This window comes from Esox lucius, chromosome 18, assembly GCF_011004845.1.
Source record: "Esox lucius isolate fEsoLuc1 chromosome 18, fEsoLuc1.pri, whole genome shotgun sequence".
Lineage (NCBI taxonomy): Eukaryota > Metazoa > Chordata > Actinopteri > Esociformes > Esocidae > Esox > Esox lucius.
In genome coordinates, this window is record NC_047586.1 from 3,652,340 (window position 1) to 3,673,286 (window position 20,947).

The 20,947-nt window shown below is 43.4% G+C and overlaps 1 protein-coding gene across 6 annotated transcripts in view; it reads left to right on the top strand.

Annotated features, from left to right (window-relative positions):
• Positions 1–1,883: 1,883 nt before the first annotated feature.
• Positions 1,884–20,947, top strand: part of LOC105024893 (putative homeodomain transcription factor 2) — a 49,072-nt gene continuing 30,008 nt past the window's right edge. For all 6 annotated transcript variants that reach the window (XM_010895173.5, XM_010895175.5, XM_010895176.5 and 3 more), the window contains exons 1-2: positions 1,884–2,009; positions 20,169–20,249. In XM_010895173.5, the coding sequence (XP_010893475.2) occupies positions 20,205–20,249 (45 nt within the window). In that variant the 5' untranslated portion in view covers positions 1,884–2,009; positions 20,169–20,204. The remainder of the gene's footprint in view (positions 2,010–20,168; positions 20,250–20,947) is intronic.

The following is a 20,947-nucleotide window of genomic DNA, read 5'->3' on the forward strand; positions in this document are numbered from 1 at the left end:
TGTCAACTATTAACGCTGACAATATTGGGGGTTACTTGACATAAATATCAACATTTCTGTAAGAAATTAAGAGACCACTCCTAATTGAGTGCAAGTAGTACCTCAAAGGTAATTTGAATACAGAAAATACTATTCAGCATGACAAAAGAGTTGAAAAGAAAAGCTTTGAGTGAAGAAGGGTTCAATTCTGGCTTTACTGGCAGAGGGATACAGTGAGCGTCAGGATGTGTCCATCCTGAAAATTTCAAAGATGGCGGTTCAAAAGAACAAGGTCAAGCAACAAACATTGGGGACAACAAAGCTACAGACTGGCAGAGGGTGAAAACGACTGTCCACTGACCGAGATGACTTCAACTCATTCAATGTCACTCAACAACCGTAGGATGACATCAAGTGACCTACATAAAGAATGGCAAACAGCAGCTGGGGTGAAGTGCAGGCTCCTAGGGGCAGGGCTGAAGTCGTGCAAAGCTAGAATAAAGCCCTTCATCAATGAGATGCAAAGAAGAGCCAGGCTGAAGTTTACAAAAGACCATAAAGGAATGGACCGTAGAGGAATGGAGTAAGGTCATCTTCTCTGACCAGTCAAATGTTCTGCTTTTCCCAACACCTGGTCATGGTTAGACAGAGACCTGGAGAGGCCCTACAAGCCACAGTGTCTCGTACCCACTGTGAAATTTGGTGGAGGATTGGTGATGATCTGGGGATGCTTCAGCAAGGCTGGAATCGGGCAGGTTTGTCTCTTTGAAGGACGCATGAATCAAGCCAAGTACAAGGTTATCCTGGAAGAACACCTGCTTCCTTCTGCTCTGACAATGTTCCCCAACTCAGATAATTGTTTTTTCCAGCAGGACAATGCTCCATGCCACACAGCCAGGTCAATCAAGGTGTGGATGGAGAACCACCAGATCAAGACCCTGTCATAGCCAGCCCAATCTCCAGACCTGAACCCCATTGAAAATCTCTGGAATTTGATCAAGAGGAAGATGGATAGTCACAAACCATCAAACAAAGCTGAGCTACTTGAATTTTTGTGCCAGGAGTGGCATGAAGTCACCCAACAGCAATGTGACAGACTGGTGGACAGCATGTCAAGACACATGAAAGCTTTGATAAAAAATCTGGGTTATTCTACCAAATATTGATTTCTGAACTCTTCCTAAGTTTTGTTATTTTGTTATTGAAAAATGAATATGAATTTGTTTTCTTTGCATTATTTGAGGTCTCAAAACAATGCTTTGTTTTTGGTTATTTTGACCAGTTGTTATTTTCTACAAATAAATACTCTAAATATTTTTATTTGGAATTTGGGAGTAATGTTGTCATTCGTTTATAGAATAAGAACAAAACTGTTCATTTTACTCAAACACATACCTATGAATAGTAAAACCAGAGAAACTGATAATTTTGCAGTGGTCTCTTAATTTTTTCCAGTTTTGTGACTGAGAAAACATTCCATAATACTGCTGGTGGCAGTACATCGCCAATCAATATTACTTGTTCAAACAACAGTCAAGTGGCAGTGTGCGCACTTCTTGTTTGTTAACTCATAGACATACTCAGTTAAGTAGTGGTTAAAGAAAATGTACTATGCGCTGCACATTATCTCACAGACCTCATACTGTTTGGACAGATACAATGAAGCAATGCTGACCTATTTTCATTAATTAATATTACACTTAACAAGTCTTTATTGTTGCCACGATTCTGTTGGGCACCTATAGTAGTAGATGGAAAATCTGCCTTTCGTTAACTCACATGTAAACTATCGACTCAAAAGCACTACAAATGAGTAAGATGCTCGATTTAAGCTGCGCAGATATACCGGTCATGACGGCTGGAGTCTAGACTGAAGCTGAATGTATTTCTACAGTGAACGGATTAGAGGTCCGCGAGAGAAAGGCAGAAGCGATCACTTCCAAATCTGCTAGACCTTGCATGGAAGAATCTCCCACCACACCGCATAATATTTATAAAATCACCGGTCTGCAGCACTGGGAGTTAATAAGGTAAGAAAATATTGTTTATTTATTTTAATATGATTGTGTTTCATCACCCAACTATATGGAGTAAAAGTGCTAAACGTCAGCTAACGTTAGCGGATTTGCGCATTGTTTGAAAACACTATCATCCAGCTCGCTAGCGTGCTAGCTAATTACTGTATCGACAAAAAAATACGAAAAATGTGTAGTAATGATTTATGAACGAATGCATGGATCCGTAACGTTTAGAATTCAATGTAATTAACTGAAGCCAAAAAAAGTGTAGCCTGGAGCAAAATACAAAAAGTAAGTGAGCAATATAATTGACCCAGATTTTCGCTAGCTGGTTTGCTGGGCTGGCAGTACACACATGCTGAACTGAACATACAAGGCCGACAATGTCTCGCTTTGTCGAACATCTGGTTGCATCCGAGATAGCATTCAGCATCAGATGTTGACCCCCAATTACGGAGACATCAATATGCATGAGTCTCCCCCTTCCCCCAACACAACGGAACACCTCTGATGAGTCATAATCCCCAGAAAACCTTGCGGCACAACTGTAAAAGCAGCTCTCGCTGTTCTTACACCATTCATTTCTTCCATAGGGTATTTTTTTTGATCCGCTTCAAAAAGCTCTGTGTTTCTTGTAGGCTTACGCCACCTCGTCATTTTCATTATCGTGGAAATATCCATAGGAAGAGTTGACATTCTATACAGAGTTTATAATACCACTGCAGAAATGCCTTGACACATGTTAACATTTTAGGCATTCACCTGACGCTCTTAGTGGAGACATTCTAAGATGGCTAAATGAGACAACCGAACGACCCAGTAACAGTTCATATCACTGACTGAGTTATCGGCAGGCAGCTAGTAAGATATATGAAAAGAATAAACGCACACAGCTCCGATGAAGTAATAGTATTGACTGCCTCGTATGTTGATTTACAATATCAGAAACTTAATCAGTCAATCAAGTTTTGTTCACAGACGGTTCTGTGTTTCTGCCCCGCCGAGTCAAGGAAGTCCGCAGCAATCTTCAGATCTAGATAGATTTAGGTACCGGCAATCCACAGGAAGTTAATTTGAAGATCAGGAGGTGCCGATGGCTATTTATACAGTAAACACCAAATCTTCGTCTTGTTGACAAATGCAGATCTGCAGTGGCAAAGGGAAATCACTCCAGACGCCGAGGGATAACATTACCATGTCCTGCACATGCATTGGGCATATCGCTGCTGTCTGACCTGTTCTCATGCAGCCGAGGATCCTCGTTAGGTGATGAGTTACGTTTTAGTGATGTATTTGGAGTAGTGTTGGACATTGTTTGCCCCTTTCCCAGCTCTGTTTGTGCTCTTGCTAAAGCCGTTGGCCGTGTTTGGCATGAAGGAGTGACGAGGTGCTGACTTAATGTCAAAACTGAAAGCAAAGACCGAAGAACAAGCAGAATAAGAAAAAGAAAAATACCCCCCTACCCAAAAGGGTGCTCCAATGTTCTACAGTAGATATGTAATGTAACAATGACTTCGAGGTCAGTCACATTCTAATATCGCATTATCCACATGGTCTAGATAGGATTGCCAGATTTTAATGAAGGTATTGTACCCCTTTCTAAGGCTATATGTTAATTTTTCTAAAGGCACACATCTATTAATTTCTAAATACCACGTAGTTATAGATAGAGGGGAAACAGACTTCCATGAGACAGCAATGCATTTTCTAGCCACTGCCAGAGTCCAGAAAATGTTTCTGAAACCTGTTTAATATTTTATCAATTTCCATGAAGTTCCCCAGCAAACAACATTCTGGGTCAATCGGTTATGAAATTTGTGTAATCTTAGTCAAGACACTACAAAAGTCAATCCAGAAATCTCGTACTTTTACACACGACCAAGTACAGTGTAGGAAGGAGCCCACCTCTATTGTACAGCGAAAACATGCATCAGATAGCTCAGGTTTGAACTTATGATTCTTCTCTGGAGTTAAATACAACTGATGGAGGAAATTATAGTGGGTAAGTTTAGACCGTGCATTAATAGTGGCAGATAAACTGTCTTTACGCAACTCTGACCAAAGTTGGTCTTCAATTGTGGTATTTAAGTCAGATTCCCACTTCCCCTTAGACCTATACAAATCAGGTTTAGGACATTCAGATATCAGCAAAGAGTACACTTTAGAAATAAGCTTACATTGTCCACTTTCTTTCATCAATTTCTCCATTTCCGTGAGCTTGGGCAGAGTCATGCTCTCGTTCAAAGTGCTCCTCAAAAAGGATCGCAATTGAAGGTAACAAAAGAAAGTATTGCTGGGCAGGTTATATTTCCTCCTTAATTGTTCAAAGGACATGAAAAGCCAATCCTCATAACAATCCTCCAAAGTATGAATTCCACTGCGATGGCATGCTTCCGGGATCTTACTTACAGTCATCGGGATAAGCTCCGTGGTAACGGTAACCAATCACGACCACCACCACAGGCTGAAGTACTTCACAGGCCCTTGTCTAAACTTCCAATGTAACGGTCATTTCATGATGCGATGAAAATCAGTCGGATGTGTGACTGTCTTTGTTTTACCACGTTTTGTCCGTCCATCTGGCTGTTGTTCGGCTCTCACTGTTGAGTGTTTGATGAATCTGTCTGTGTCTTACAGAAGCTCTAGGAGAGAAAGCCCTTGTACTAAACCTTTTACAGCAGTATGCTGCATTCTGGAGGTTTACAGTAGGGATGCGCCGATATTCATATACCACAGTCTGGCGTTACAGATGTTTTGTCATTTCTGTACTTGTGTACCATCGGATAAATTGAATAAAACAGGCTGCCTCCGATTATTTCCTTCCAATATCATACAAAAGTTATTTCTATGTATTTTAATAACAATAGATTCCAAATAAGTCTAATAATGGAAAATGTATAAATTATATGATAAATAAGCATTCTGTTTTTGCAATTGTACATTATTTTGGCAGCCAATCTGTTCCCTTTACACCATAAAACACAAATGAACGAGTATTCTATGTAATGATTTTTACAAGTAACATGGTATATTGCTGCATAATTTACAAAAAGTATTTAGTACTTAGTCCACTCTAAGAGGAAATATCACAGATCGTTCAACTGCAGCCTGAAAGGAGGTTACCGTGGTAACAGAGACAACAGCACGTTCGTGCGTCTGTCTGCCGCAACACGCTAGCTGACTTGACTTTCCTGAGGTAATTTAACGTTGTTGCTAGCATTTGCAGTTTAAACTCAAATTTACACTGAAAACCATCAAGCATGTGAAGAAAATAATGAAAAAAAACAGAACTGCTGGCTTCAAGAGATTTTTGCTTGAAAAGTATCTAGTGTGGGAAATTTTCAATGACCTACGCTGGTAACTTGCGTATCCTACTGCACACTTTGTTGGAGACTGTGCACACTGAAGTTGGCCGCGCGGCTGGCCTGCATAAAGTTTGCTGGATTAATTGGCTAGATTCGACTGCAAGGACAGTGTGCTCCATCAAAATGCAGTTCCTGTGTCTAACAAAATGTTAATGTCATAATTTTTTTATTGCTGTGGCGACGAATGGTTTTGCTACTGCGTAACACTGTGGTTAAACGAAAGCAGTGGAGACACTGGAAAGCGCAAATCAGTTGGAGGTATTGGGCAAATTTAAATACCGATTATTACATTTTTGCCTATAGTAGGGTGATATTGATTCCTGGTCGATATATTGGTGCATCCCTTGTTTATAGTAGTATGCCGTTGACGGTATCACGGCAACACCTGTCGGTAGGCAGGAATATGGCGTATTGGCTGTCTATCTATACTTTTCAGTTGACACTGTTAATATAGGTTCTTGATTAGATTATAAAATTGTGGTTTACTTATCTTTTTATCCTTTGATTTTTAGGTCTGGTGAAGTGTCCTTGGCTATCAATAACATAATGGGAAAATAATTGGTTATTATCGAAATGTGACCTTTTTATTTGATCTGTATACACAGTAATTCATTTCAGATGAAGCCTTTAGAGTTTTTTTTGTTGTTGTAAGAAACAGAACTTCTAAGATATGACTAATGACTCCCTAAGTGGATGTCAGCCAAGTCCAAATTGCAGCTGGAAGGGCCTTCTCTGGTCCGGATTGTGACAGCATGTGACCACTGAGTGAGAATAACAAGTCCTTTGTGGATCACAGAGGCTAGCCTACTTCATAACCAGAGATATTTGGGACGAGAGTCATTTGCTCTGGAGAGCTTCAAATGTAGGCCACTCACATTCTTCCAGACAGAATTATTTAGGCTTTCACAGTGCTGCTCCCTCTTTCTTTTCTATACATCTCCACAAATTCCATTGGTGAGGAAGTACCCTGTCATCTCCAGATTTTGGTTACTATATAGATTAGTTCTTTTGATTACTTCTATCAGGGGTATAGCATTTGTTGGCTAGCTGTTTTTGTCCCAGAACAAAATGCACCTGGACATATTTTGTTTTACCTGGCTGCGGGTCTGTGTTTGTTGTCTACGAAAAACATAATTTGTCAGAAATGAGCGAGAGCAAGGGAAGATAACAGCATTCTGGATAAAAGTGTATTATGAGGTGAGGGCAACTTGCTACTACTATGCCCTAATCCATCCAACTGGCTGCCAGACAGAATGAAACAGGATTGGCCGGTTAATGACTCCGGCAGTTTTCCAGACTTGTCCCTCATTAAGGTCGTCATCCAACTTCGTCATCTACCGTGGTCTGACTGTCACCATCTCAGGTCAATGCCTCAGCTATTTGTTACAGACTTGATGGGCTTAGGGCTTCAAGAGTGATCCACACCACTTTTCCACCACAACAATTTCCAAGAGATGTCAAAGAGTTGTCCATTTTGCCCAACTGCCCTCATAGCCATCTGTTCTGCAAATCCTCCCAGATTTTGCCCCACACTTCTTTCAACCAGGTGGTCCCACGGGCCAGAAGGCATGAGGGCATGCTTTCTCACCTGACGACCTCAGGTAAATTTGCATTCCCCTGATTGGCCGGCGGGACACGCGATGAGACCAGGTGATTCCCAGCCACTTGTCAGCTAGCTGCAGAGTCTAGGCTCAAAGAATGTGGCGGTCGGCTTGCTACAAGTAAAGAGCAATTTAAAAGGCGGCGCAACCTATGGTCCCCCAAATTCTTAAGCTGTTGCACTGTTGACCTCTGGTAGTTTTAACTCACCCAGTTTCTATTTTGCCGTTTCCCCAAACCCTAAAGTCTGTGTCAAGTCAGAACTGCAATGTAGGAGTTGGCAATACTACACAAACATAGTAGCACCGAGGTATACTTCCTGTTCGTCCACCATGCTGTGTGTTTATGGCACGTCTCACTCCTCTCTTGGCTGTTCTGTTGTACACCGGCACAAAGGTGATTAATAATGTCCCTGTTGTCTATTCTAGCCATAACAACATGTTTGAACTAGTTTGGTGCTCTATCTTCCCTTTTCAAAGGAAGAGAGTTCTTAGATTTATTTTTGCTTCCTGTAACCCCTGTTAATTCAAGGAATCTGCATGAAAGGAAGTTATTCAACAGACTTTGTGAAACATTGTCCATTGATGGTACCCAGACTAACTGGTTGGTTTGTTAATAAAAAAACGTTTTTCTTTCTTTCCGTGTTAGGGATTGCTAGGCCTATGTATATACGGCTAATTGGTTTGGCTGTGATATTGGTTGACTGGACACCAGGTGTTCCCCTGGCTTAAAGAGCCCAAAGCCGTGACCTGGGCTGAGAGTAAATAAAGTTCTTCTGGGGCCAGGGCGCTTTCTCTCTCTGTCTCTAAGTCTGTTTAGACTCTTTTGTCTGGCTGCTACATACTTCATACACTGTTTCCTCTGTTATTGTGTGAATGGGAGAGTGGGTCGGAGAGAGCCTAAAGCCTATCAGTCTGTAGGTGGGTGGGGTTTGGTTGTGAGTGGACGAGTCAGCAGCTCAGCTGGCCACTCATAGCCCAGGGTGGTCTATTCGCATTGTTCATTGAAGTCTAATAAAAAATTGAATTCAGTTTTCTGAATTCGTAACAACAATCGTGTTGAAGTAGCATCGCAAACCTCTTCTTGATCTCATCAGCTGCTATGTTAAAAGGACATTCTGCACTTTTTTTGAACCAATTAATTAATAAGATGTAGCCCCAATGATTCTATAAGAGTATAACCTATAAATAACTGGATGAGCGTAGCTAAACTGAGGGTATCTAATCGGAGCCCTAAAAATTTAAACCTTTACAAACAAAATAAACATCGACATCGTATGTTACGGAATAATCAAAGCATCACAATCCCTTTAAAACCTGGTGACAAGATTTGGTATTAATTTTTTTGGGTGTTTCACCATTCATTTATCCCATAAAATATTTTAAATAAACTTCAAATAAGGTCTTTGTTTAGTCCTACCCTGGTTCTGCATTTTGATAACCGTGTAAATATATTCATGACATTTGTCAACATATTTTTCCATTTTTTTTGTCTTAATATAGGCAGAAATGAATGGTATCAATAAAAGTGTATCTATTCTGTGTGTGACCCCCGTGATATAGCTGTGGTGAAGGCCTGCATTGGTCAGTAGTCAGAGCACTATCTACCTATGCCTCAGAGAACTACAACTCTGGGCCTAAATTAATAGCCCCAGTTTAGCCCTTCCCCCACTCTTGGCCTAACTTAATGCCCCCATTCTAGACCTCACCACACTCTGAGAGTAATTTAATAATCCCAAATCAAGCCACTAACTAAGTCCCTTCAGTCCAACCCCTAACCCCATAACTCCACCAGTCTGTCCCCACACTTAATATTTCACCAGTCTGTCCCCACTCTTAATACTCCACCAGTCTGTCCCCACACTTAATACTCCACCAGTCTGTCCCCACACTTAAGAAACATGTCCAACAAACAGCGGGACCTGCAGCTTGTTTCTTTGCTGACGTGTGTATGTGTGTGTTTGTTTCTTCAGACAGAGAATAACAGTGCAACGCTAGAAGGGAGAAAGCGAGGTAAGAGAGGAGGGATACAGGAAAGCTGTCTTTATTTAGCCTGGAACCCAATCAGGCTTTCTTTATTTAGCCAGGAACCCAACCAGACTGTCTGCCTCTGCTTGCTAGCTGCTGTGGGTCTCTGTGAGTGAGCGTGGGCGAGCGTGGCTACGCAGAGGAAACCAGAAGAAACCGCATGGTGCTGAAAGTACATTGCATGGCCCTTCAAGGCTGTGCTTTTAGGCATCGGTTATATCCTTCAGTTCAGCATGCCGGTCGGACGTTCTTGTTTTTACCTCAGCGATCCTATTATGTTCTCAGTTCCAATTCTACAGTGGGTATGCTGTCGACTTCACCAAATCCGCACTTCCACGCCTCAGTAAAAAATGTTCCCCTGCTGCCAAAGTGATAATGAACCTGAAGTATTCATGACGTTGCTGCTTTCATGTCAGTGTGTCCTGTCAGACCTCAGCCAAGTTACGCTGAAAGTCCTGGACGATCCAGGAAGCAGAGGACATACCAGGCTTCACTGGTTCAACACTGGCTGACAGGGTGACTGTGACTTCCCTGCAGGTTTTTCCCATCACAAGTTTGTGGAGTCATATTCGCTTTTATAACCTAGACTCATCAAAACATCTCCTAGCAGACTCAGGGAAGTCAAAGATTTAAAGATGTCCATCAAAACCAAGCCGTTCTGTTTCTAATTGCATTGCTCGCTTGTCCAGGAAGTACTTGCCTACGCATTTGAGGAGACCACATTCAAAGGCCATGCGCTTTAACTGAGTATGCAGACCCCTGACATACTGGAAGGAGTTGATCGAGTGCAAATGAGGAAAGGCAATCTTGTATGAAAAAGGCGGTACAGCAACACGCTAAATAAATAATTTGTCTTTAATTAAAATGTCACATTTTCAACAGCTTTTCAAACAATAACATTTGCTGTTCAGTTTTATATTTTTTTTGTAATTTCTCTCTAGATAGACAGTCTTTAAACTTCCATTTTTTTTTCACTGGTCAATCCATCCATCTACGAATCCATCCATCGGCGAATTACACAGTCAGTCAGTGTCCGTCGTCTGTGAATTACACGGTCAGTCCCGTGTATACTCCTGGGGGCCATGCTCCATCACTCTACCCAAAGCCAATCTGTTGGTTAATGCCCAGGCGGTCAACCTGGCGTCAGGTAGGCACAAGGCTTAGAACACCTGTCAGGACCCACGTTAGACTCCAGAGTTCACATTTCCATGACATTGAAAAATCTGGCGTTGCTCGACTAATACCTGTGCATGGTCCCTTCGGTGTTGTCTGTCTTAGGTTGCTGTAGCCTAGCTGTGTAACACATCAATATTCAAATGCCGTTGCTGGTCCTAGAAGGTGAACCCACTGTTGTGGGTCAGATCGCTGGATGGGTGAATTCCCCACCCTAAAACACACACAGCTCCTGTTCACAGCCAAGAAATGGAAAAACCCTGTGTGATTGATCCGGTTGTGATATTTCAGTTTTCTATTTTTAATGAATAATAAAATTTTTTAAATGTTATGGGGAAACATAGAAAATGTGAAGAAGGGGGTCTTTCTCAAGGCATACATATTGCGTAGTCCTTTTTTCTCCCCACAGAATGTCGGTATCGTGTTGCTATACAAACTTTTTCCATTTGTCCAGACAAAATAATTCTGTTGAACGTCACCACACGCCATCTGAATACATGCTCCACTTCCAACCACAGCATATCTTTGCTTCAACTTTCGAGCTCACGATACAGCAACGTGCCTAGTTACAGAGTAAATGTTTTTTTTTTTTTTTTTTTTAACTGTTTTCGATTTTACGTTTCTAATTTCTGGGCTCCAGCAACCAATTGGTAGCACCTCTGCACATTCCCAGCTGCATATTGAACATTAAGACTGACGAAAGGCCGGCCTCTTTGGCTTCAACACAGAGTATAGGCGGAGGCCTGTCTGCTAAAGGCTCCCCTGCTTATTTGAACAAGACACTTGAGAACTATAATGAAGGCATTCACTGTAGGTGGTCAGGACCTCGTTTAATAATTTAGCTAAGCCTATTTTGCCGAGCTTGGCTGGAACAAAAGGCAGAACATTAGCTGTTCTGGATGAGAAAGCACTCTAAGTGACTGAAATGATCTACAGGAGGTACTGCACATTTTCAAAGTGGATACATTATTCTGTATTTTGCCCCCCCCCAAATGTTAATCTAGCAATGTAGCTCATTACACACTGTTATGGGTCATGAGCACTCCTACCTTGCCCATTTTATTTATGTCTTTCTTTCTCTCTCTCACCTCCCTCTATCTTCACACTAACTTCCTCTCTCATCCCCTACCTCCCCTCAGTGGTGTAAGGCTTTGTGCCATAGCTGGCCTACCCCATAATTATATACAAAAAGTCCAGAATTAGCAGAGCTTTTCAGCACCTGTTGAAGAACTGGGTCACTATATGATTGATCTTTTCCCACACATGAAAGAAGGAAACCATGTTGGTGTGAGTGCCAGACTGAAAATGTTGCCCGTGACAGCGGGAGAACAACCCTGGTCTTACTTTTAAATGCCACGGCATCTTCAATGGACAGAGAGTCAGTTCGCCTGTTTAACGTCCCACCTGAAGGAAGTTATGAATCACTCCACGCAAAGCCTATTGAATGTAGCCTGACCTTAAGTGGTCCTCCTGAGGACAATCAGTCGTATGTATTTTATAAAACCCCATTAACATCAGCAGTTGTCACAGATTGCTTTTACAGACACCCAGCTGGAAACCACAAAGAGCAGGCAACAAGGGTTGATACATATGAGTGTCAGGAGGCAATTCTAGCCATGGCAGCCATCCTGTTCTTTAAATTACAGCGGGAGAGCACTTTGTGGTCTCATCCAGCAACCACAAGTCATCGGCCGCCTGGACAAACTTGCTTCTGCTTCTTACAGTTTGCTGTAAATTAAAACAGACAACGAATACAAACATGAGATGAGTTTTTATAAATAAATAAAAAAGGAACCTTGTGACAAAACAATCATAAAGGCAACAAAGGGCCTGTTTGTATACTCTGCAAAAGAGAATGGAAAATGCCAAACATCCCAAATGCTCCAACCAGGATTTCTGTATATCTGTGTTATCATGGCAGAACGTCCAGATCTCTATATATTTTATATGTTCTGTTTGACTCTGGGCAAACTGCGTAGCTTGACACTGCCCAGAGTTATGTATGCACCTCATCTGAAACATGACACTGCCCAGAGTTACGTATGTAACTCATCTGAAACATGACACTGCCCAGAGTTACGTATGTAACTCATCTGAAACATGACACTTCCCAGAGTTACGTATGTAACTCATCTGAAACATGACACTGCCCAGAGTTACGTATGTAACTCATCTGAAACATGACACTGCCCAGAGTTACGTATGCACCTCATCTGAAACATGACACTGCCCAGAGTTACGTATGTAACTCATCTGAAACATGACACTGCCCAGAGTTACGTATGTAACTCATCTGAAACATGACACTTCCCAGAGTTACGTATGTACCAGATGGTCTCAAGACCGTTATTGACACACTGTTGTCGGGTTCCTGCCGTTACTTGGGCAGCGATAATGACCCATTTCACTCAGCAGTGGCACTCGAGAGAGAACACGCCAAATTAATAATGTAGTGTCCTTGGCCAAGGCAGCAGTCGAATCCAGGCCACTGTGGTTGGCCGGGGGCCCTGGACACTCCTCCTCAGTCGGGTTCAATGTCGGTTGTCCTCCCCCTCCGCGCTAGCTGGGTGGTGTCAAGCGGCGGCCATTTTGGTTGGTAGAACGCAGAGAGGTTTCCAAACAGGACGAGTGCTGTGTGAGGCACCAGGGGTGGTTTGAGGCAGGCAGGGGAGAGGAGGTGTGAGGAGCTGAAATTGCAACGGGTATGATTTGAAGGAGGAGGAGTATGATTTGAAGGAGGAGGGGTAGTGGGGCAGAATGGAGTAGGTGGTGTGTTTTTATGTCACTGCCAGTTTCTGTCGGCGGTTGCGAGTTCTGACTCAACACTGTCCGATGGTCTCCCTCAAACAGCGGGTATCTCCTGCCGCTGCGCAGTGGCTTGGCTTTGCGTTAATGGGCTGCGACTGATCGTGTGTTTTTATTCCTGCTCTGTGACTCTGTGCTTTGAGTGGCCATCCTTGAGTCAGGACCACAATGCAGTGCGTAACTGGTGTGGTGTAATTGGAAGTACCTGCGCATCTCAGTGGCTTGGCCTGATGTTTCTTGGCATGGAGACCTGAGGAAATAACTTTTTTTCTTTGGAGACAATAGTTTTCTTTTCCTGAATGAGTGAACTTCCCGCATAACAACCGCGTAGTGTGCCTACTGGCAGAATCCTTATTTATATATTTTAAGCATTTTCAAAATGCTGCCAGGATCCCGTTAGTTAATCTTTGCTCTACTGGAATCCCTTATCTCTGTCAAGTTATGCTTGAGGAACCCTGCGGCTTGCTCTCTCATCTCTCTCTCTCTTTCATCTCTCTCTTTCCCCTGGCTCTCTCATCTCTCTCTTTCCCCTGGCTCTCTCATCTCTCTCTTTCCCCTGGCTCTCTCATCTCTCTCTTTCCCCTGGCTCTCTCATCTCTCTCTTTCCCCTGGCTCTCTCATCTCTCTCTCTTTCCCCTGGCTCTCTCATCTCTCTCTCTTTCCCCTGGCTCTCTCATCTCTCTCTTTTTCCCCTGGCTCTCTCATCTCTCTCTCTCTTTCCCCTGGCTCTCTCATCTCTCTCTCTCTTTCCCCTGGCTCTCTCATCTCTCTCTCTCTTTCCCCTGGCTCTCTCATCTCTCTCTCTCTCTTTCCCCTGGCTCTCTCATCTCTCTCTCTCTCTTTCCCCTGGCTCTCTCATCTCTCTCTCTCTCTCTTTCCCCTGGCTCTCTCATCTCTCTCTCTCTCTCTTTCCCCTGGCTCTCTCATCTCTCTCTCTCTCTCTTTCCCCTGGCTCTCTCATCTCTCTCTCTCTCTCTCTCTTTCCCCTGGCTCTCTCATCTCTCTCTCTCTCTTTCCCCTGGCTCTCTCATCTCTCTCTCTCTTTCCCCTGGCTCTCTCATCTCTCTCTCTCTTTCCCCTGGCTCTCTCATCTCTCTCTCTCTCTCTCTCTCTCATCTCTCTCTTTCCCCTGGCTCTCTCATCTCTCTCTCTCTTTCCCCTGGCTCTCTCATCTCTCTCTCTCTCTCATCTCTCTCTTTCCCCTGGCTCTCTCATCTCTCTCTCTCTCTCTCTCTCTCTCTCTCATCTCTCTCTCTCTCTCGCTCTCTCATCTCTCTCTCTTTCCCCTGGCTCTCTCATCTCTCTCTCTTTCCCCTGGCTCTCATCTCTCTCTCTTTCCCCTGGCTCTCTCATCTCTCTCTCTTTCCCCTGGCTCTTTTTGCCCTGTCTACCCCCCCCCTCTGTCTGTCTCTCTCTCCCCTCTCTTTTCCCTCTCTCTTTTCCTGTCTGCCCTTATATCTGTTAACTTACCAATATTGAGACTACAGCCTTGTGGTTTTGGACATGTGGAGACACAGGCCAGGGCTTGTCTGTCGCTGGTAGGTCGTGGGGGTGAAGGGTCTATTTCCAGTTCCTTCGGCACATCACATACCGCTCTGTGTATATTTGGCAAGGTTCCCCCTTGGTGTGTTATTCTGCCCTGACCTACTTAGAGGTCCGTGGGGAGACCGGGTGCATCGCTAACGTTGCTCTGTGGTCTTCGTAGTGCCCTACTTTGGACCAAAGCCCTATTGTGGGTGGTGCACTTCTTAGGGGAATGGACTGCCGTTTGGGACTCGACAGACAGGTTTACATGGAGGTTTATGAGGCCTTTTTATGGCAGTGCCATGGTCGCTGCCCCTCCCCCTCAGGTGACTGATCTTGTGAAGCGAATCTGCTTTCACTTTAGGTTTGTTTGGTTACCGACAATTTCTCACGTGCAAAAGTGGCCGCGACCTGAAGAACTTGGTCCGGTGTACTTTTCTGTTCTTGGCTGAAGCCTGTCAGGGTATTATTATTATTATTTTTTTTTTTTTTTTTTAAGCTTAGCAGCGCTATTTTGCCAGGCACAGTAAGGTCATGCTCTTGTCATAGGTCAAGGGTCATCAACTAGCCTGAGCCTCAGACAGGTTTCACATGGGTCTGCATGTGGAATCCTGCAGTAAGAGTGGGCCGACTGGAACGTAAATCTGTTTCATAGCTGGAATGAGTGAGTGATCATCACACGGGGTAAAACAGTGGTGTCGCCATGTTAGGTACATCATTTCAAATAAAATCTAAAAATAATGTTATTTTCAAGCTATATTCGTTCCGGCTCGGTTTACTGCTATAGGTGGTTTCAGGCGGCAAACGGTGGACGGGGCGGCTTGTTAATCTTCAGTGGCGCTTTTCTACGTATATGTGGGGTCATCGTCATTTTTTTGTTTTCTTGTTGATGTTGGGGTGTTTCCATCCGTGCCACAGTCTACTGTAACCGTTAACCAAACCGGATCAAGACTACTCCACTGGGGAGGTTGTTTATGACTGTATCTGAAAGATGCCAGTTCTTTGGCAAAAGTGAATCATGCGTGGTTTATGGGTTTTAGTTCAACCCTGCGTGAATCACCAACATGTAACCTAGCCATCATTTTAGGGATTTCAGTTTGGGTGGGGGGGCATGAAACATTGGAGGATGATGGTTAATCTCTTGATGATGGGTTTACTTTTGTTTACTCACTCCAGCAGCGTCATTTAAGTGTGGAAGGGCCTTAGCTGGAGAGAACTCAGTAGGCCCACACAGGAAACTCATGTAAAGCATATATTTAGAGGATTTCTCAGCATATATTTACTTATGTGCCCTGAATATGTTTTTTTATATATATATATATAACTTGCATTGTATTATGATATTGCGAAAAGGCGCATGTCATATATTATAACGTTAAATAATGTCTTAAATGGCTTGAAATATGAATGTGCAGTACTTTAAGCATTCTCATCAACACAACATGGAATTAATTTAACCCTCAAGAAAAGAAAATCCAGAGAAAAAGTATCATGAATGCTGTTCCTCTCTGTAAAAGTACTTCAAAGAAACAAATAGATAACATATACACGAAAGGAAACAATACAAATATGAAAATATATTTAAGACATATTAAAACATAATGGCCAAAATTGAATATGTAAATATATATATGACATATGGCAATAGATTAGTAATACATATATTAGTATATGTTTAAAAAAATATATAGGCACACATTGAAAATATGTTTTTGAAATATTTGTCAATATAATACTTCCGTGTTGGGGAAACTTTTTTGTCATTAACCTAACACTCTTTGATTCGGGGGCTTGTAAAGTAATGAAATACACTTATCACAGAATAAAATTGGGTTTTCACACTACTGTCCAGGATCAGACAAGAGACCCAAATGCAGAATCCGGAGGCAGAAGTTGGAAGCTCAGGCAAAGTTTCTTTTAGCAGTCAAAAGGCAGAAGCAAGTTTTGGGCTGGTAGAGGTTTGGTATACGATCGGTCGAATGGCAATAAGCAGGCAGACAGGATCAGGTCAGGGCAGGCAGAGGTTCTTTATACGGGACATCTGAGACATTAACAAAGAACGGGAAGACAGGAATACGCTTCAACTCTTCAAGGCGACGTGGAACACGTGCGACCTAAACCCCCGGGGTGTGTAGCATCTGATGTGACTCAAAATGGTTATAACATTGGCCCAATTCATGGGAGTACATGACTGGATGCCTAGTGTCTCTGGGCGTGTGTGAGCGGGAAGTCCGGAAGTCGTCGGACGGATTCTCAACTCTGGTGCTGATGAGTTATTGGGTTTTATGACATCATGACTACAGGCGATTCGACCGGGCAATCCACTCAAAGCTGTGTTCTGAAGCATGGAAAATGTATTTTTGAAGTCGAGAAGTGCCTTTTGTTGTTTTATTGCTAAGTGCGTGCGTGCGTGCGTGCGTGCGTGCGTGCGTGTGCGTGTGCGTGTGTGTGTGTGTTGACTGACTTGCTGTATCACACACACACAAGCAATTATGGAACACACTAAGTGCACGCACCCACACCAGCGCTAGAAATGTGTTTGGACGAAGTACGTATCAGTTTAAAAATGTTGGAACTACATAAATTCATGCATAAATAAATAAAATAAATTCCAGGTCGCTCAGCAAAAAACATGATGGTTCCAATGTGAGGGAAATCGCTTCACTGTAGCCCTGTTACACTTTTTACTTATCAGGAAATAGAGTAATGCAGAAGGGTTGCAAAGCTGCCGTCGACCAGACAATCTCTGAGGAATGAGGCTTTTCCCTATGTCATTCCCTGCTAGGGCCAAACAAACTTCATCAACTGTTTAATGGGTTCCACGTTTAGATGAAGTGGACAGACCTGGCTACTCTTTTTAAGAAGACATTTCCAGCTAGTTATACATATATTGGCTGTGAGAAATAGTCTTTATGTTGGAGTGGGAAACGCTTCCCATGTCCACTCTGTGGACTTCTGTAGAGCAGAACCACAAATGTGCCGTCGTAGTTCCAATTCGGAGTGGCTTCCTTTCGAAACACATCGGCCCGCTTCTAACTGCGCTTGCATAGTTCAGTCACAAAAGTGAAAATCACTTAGCCAGCACGCCAGGTTAACAGATTTCAAATAGTAGTTTGACCGAGACATTGTGCAAAGCCGGCAGAAACCTTTTGAGCTGCAGTCCTCAGGGGTGAAAATGTACGGTGGTTGGGAACAAAAGCAACGGAGTTGCAGCGAATCACCAATGCTATGTGTCAGTGGTCCGTTCCGCGTCTACTTCTGGACACTAACTTGGGGCTTGACATCTTTAAGTTTAGCTTTGTTTAGGATGTTAACGTCTTGCCCCGATTGTCGAAGATTAGATTAGATTAGATTAGACAGTGTTGTTGGTTTTGTTAGATCAAGAGCTTAACAGATTTCAGCGGGGAGAGTGGTTGGGTCTGTGGTGTTGGCAGCGCTCCGTATTGTATTACTGTATTTTAGTACTGCAATTTTGAAAATGCATTCCTTATATCTACAAGGATTTATGGTGGAGAAGGAGGACTGACCCTACTCCCCCAGCACAATAATAAAGCAGCATAAGACCTTGGGGCTGAGACAGGGGGGGTCCGGTGACACTGTGGCCCTATCTGGGGGAGGCCTCGGACAGGGCCCAACAGGCAGGAAATCAATCCACCCACATTGCCAAGCATCAACCAAAGGGACACCCACCAACCGCAACCACCCTGAATGAGGGCCGAGTATTGCCAGCAGATTTTTCAGGGTAACCGGAAAGAAGAGCATTGCAGTAATCTAGTCTAGAAGTAACAAAAGCATGGATCAGTTTTTCTGCATCAGTTTTTGATAGAAAAATTGCAATGTTTCGAAGATGAAAATAAGCAACTCTTGAGACATATTTTACATGTTCATCAAAGGAGAGGTCAGGGTCAAGGGAAACGCTGAGGTTTCTTACAGTTTTTTGGGATACGACCATGCAGCCGTCGAGGTTCACAGTGAGATCTGCTAACAACGCTATTTGTTTTTTGGGTCCTAAAATTAGCATTTCTGTTTTTCTTGAGTTTAAAAGCAAGAAGTTCTCCGTCATCCACTTCTTAATATCTGAAATACTCAGTACTGGTTGTATTTGGTAATGGTTGTTAAAAATAGAAAACCGAGCCAGAGATCACAGTTCGTTTATGTCCATGGAATGCATTTAGGGTGAGGAACCATCTAACATCAAGTTCTCCTTTTGAACATTGTCAAGGAGGATGGAGCTGCTCTGGCAGATGGACTCACAGTGGCAGGGGGGAGGGGGCGGGGGGCACTGTTTTATTAGGACGTTTTGCCAGTCACACAGGGATGAAGTTAATGAGAGAGAGAGAGAGAGAGAGGGGTCAGCTAACTGACCGCCAAGAGTCTTTTGTCCCTGGCCACTCCCACTCGATCTGGTTACATAACGACGCCTTACTCTACACCACTTAGCCAACCTCTCTTTTCTCCATCCCTCTCAGTATCATCTTCCTGAAGACACCGTACTCTTCTGTTATTATTGTTATTATTACTACTGATTGTAGTACTTTAGTCAGAATTATCCCGAGTCCTGTCCCGTCGCCCCCCCGGACAGAAGGACCCTCCGTTCGGTGCTCTCGGCTCACAGCCGACTGTGAGCATAAACTGAGACCGTTTGTTAGCTTGTTGGAGCTGTTCTTGTGGGATGTGTTTGATAACAGAGGTTTGCTGATTATAATGGTCTCTGGGTTCTCGTCACCATGACAGGCCTTGGCTCAGGTCTGCTCTTGTCTCACCAGCTCCATGGGTGGTTGTTGGCAGTTCTGTGTGTGTGTGTGTGTGTGTGTGTGTGTGTGTGTTTTAGGTCTAACTATACTCATGGGGACCAAATGTCCATAAATGTTACTTTATTGAGGTTAGGGTTAGATTAGGATTAGGTTAGAGTATGGGTTAGGTTTAGGGTTAAGATTAGGGCAAGGGAGCATGCAATTTCTATTTTCTGGTCCCCATGAGGATAGCCATACAAACCTGTGTGTGTGTGTGTGTTTTCATGCGTCATGTATAAAAGCAGCAACCACACCTCTGAGGATTAACCCTCCAAGCCTAGCCTGAGGTGGCGGTAGACCCCCCCCACCACCCTGAAAATCTAAATGCGTGTAGCGGCCAGAGCTAACCTGTTAGCTAACCTGTTGTCCAGAGATTAATGAAGGCTTGGTCAACTCTGCTGTGTTGTGGGGAATAGTAAACAGTGTTGTGTGAAGAAAATGGTGTGTCTTTCGGTTTCTCTCTCTCTCTCTCTTTCTCTCTCTTTCTCTCTCTTTCTCTCTCTCTTTCTCTCTCTCTTTCTCTCTCTCTTTCTCTCTCTCTTTCTCTCTTTCTCCCCACGTCTGTGTCTGATCATTATCAGTGTTGGGATCCACTCTGATTGGGTCCCTTAGTATGAACTCTGACCTGGTTCTCTGGCTGTGTTTCTGCCTGGGATTGGATAGGGACGAGCATGTTTCCTAATTAGGTTCACCATTGTGTGTGTGTGTGTGTGTGTGTGTGTTAGAAACACAACGTCTTCACGGCTCACTGCAGTATTAATAAGGTATGTGTGTGTGTCACCGAGAAAGACACACCTCAGTAGGTGGAGGTTTTAAAAGCTCTGCCGAGCAGCGGAGGCTCATCATTGGTTGATCCGACCTCTTGTCTCCCTCTCTGTCTTACAGCCTAAAATGTCCCAGCTGGTGACCTCTGACATGTAAATGGCGTCCAAAGTGCGAGATGCAGTGGTGTGGTACCAGAAGAAGGTAAGAATGGCACATTTCTTTTTGTCTTTTAATTTCCAGTTTTGATTGGCTGGTTCCTTTCATCAGCCCGAACAGATTCACTGTATACCTCACATCTACTGAGCAAGAAGAGTTGAGATGGAAAATAAACAACCAAGTGTTTTTTGACAGGGTGAATGTCAGTTGGACTAGTGTTTTTGTTTAATAGGTGACTGTTGTTTTAATTAACCACCGGCAGTCGTCTGGGGATTTGTATTTGGTTCGTTTTTTTTACTGTAGGCTTTGTTACAAAAAAGAAACTGTGAGCCTATCTGTATGCTCACAGTGTGTGGTAACAGGGTGTGCGCTAACAGGGAATGTGCTAACGGTCTGTGTCTGTGGCCAGCGCTGATGTAACAGATCCCTATTCCTGGACGGGCAGATGGAGCGACAGACTTAGGCTATTATTAATTTTGTGTGTCTCTCAATGTCCTTCACTGTTGTCTGGCTGATCCATCCGCTCTGTGCTGGCCAAATCACGTCACGGAGGATTGGACATGTATTAATAAACAACAAAATAGGACAACATTTATTTGTGACTAACAGATTTTTGTCGCTGGCAGATTTCTTGGCCATGCATGCCGTAGACTGATACATTGAAGTAACTAGGTATTGGTGTGCATCCATTCCATGGATGATTAGCGGTCCAGCCTCGTCTGTGCTGTCACTAATGTTAGCAT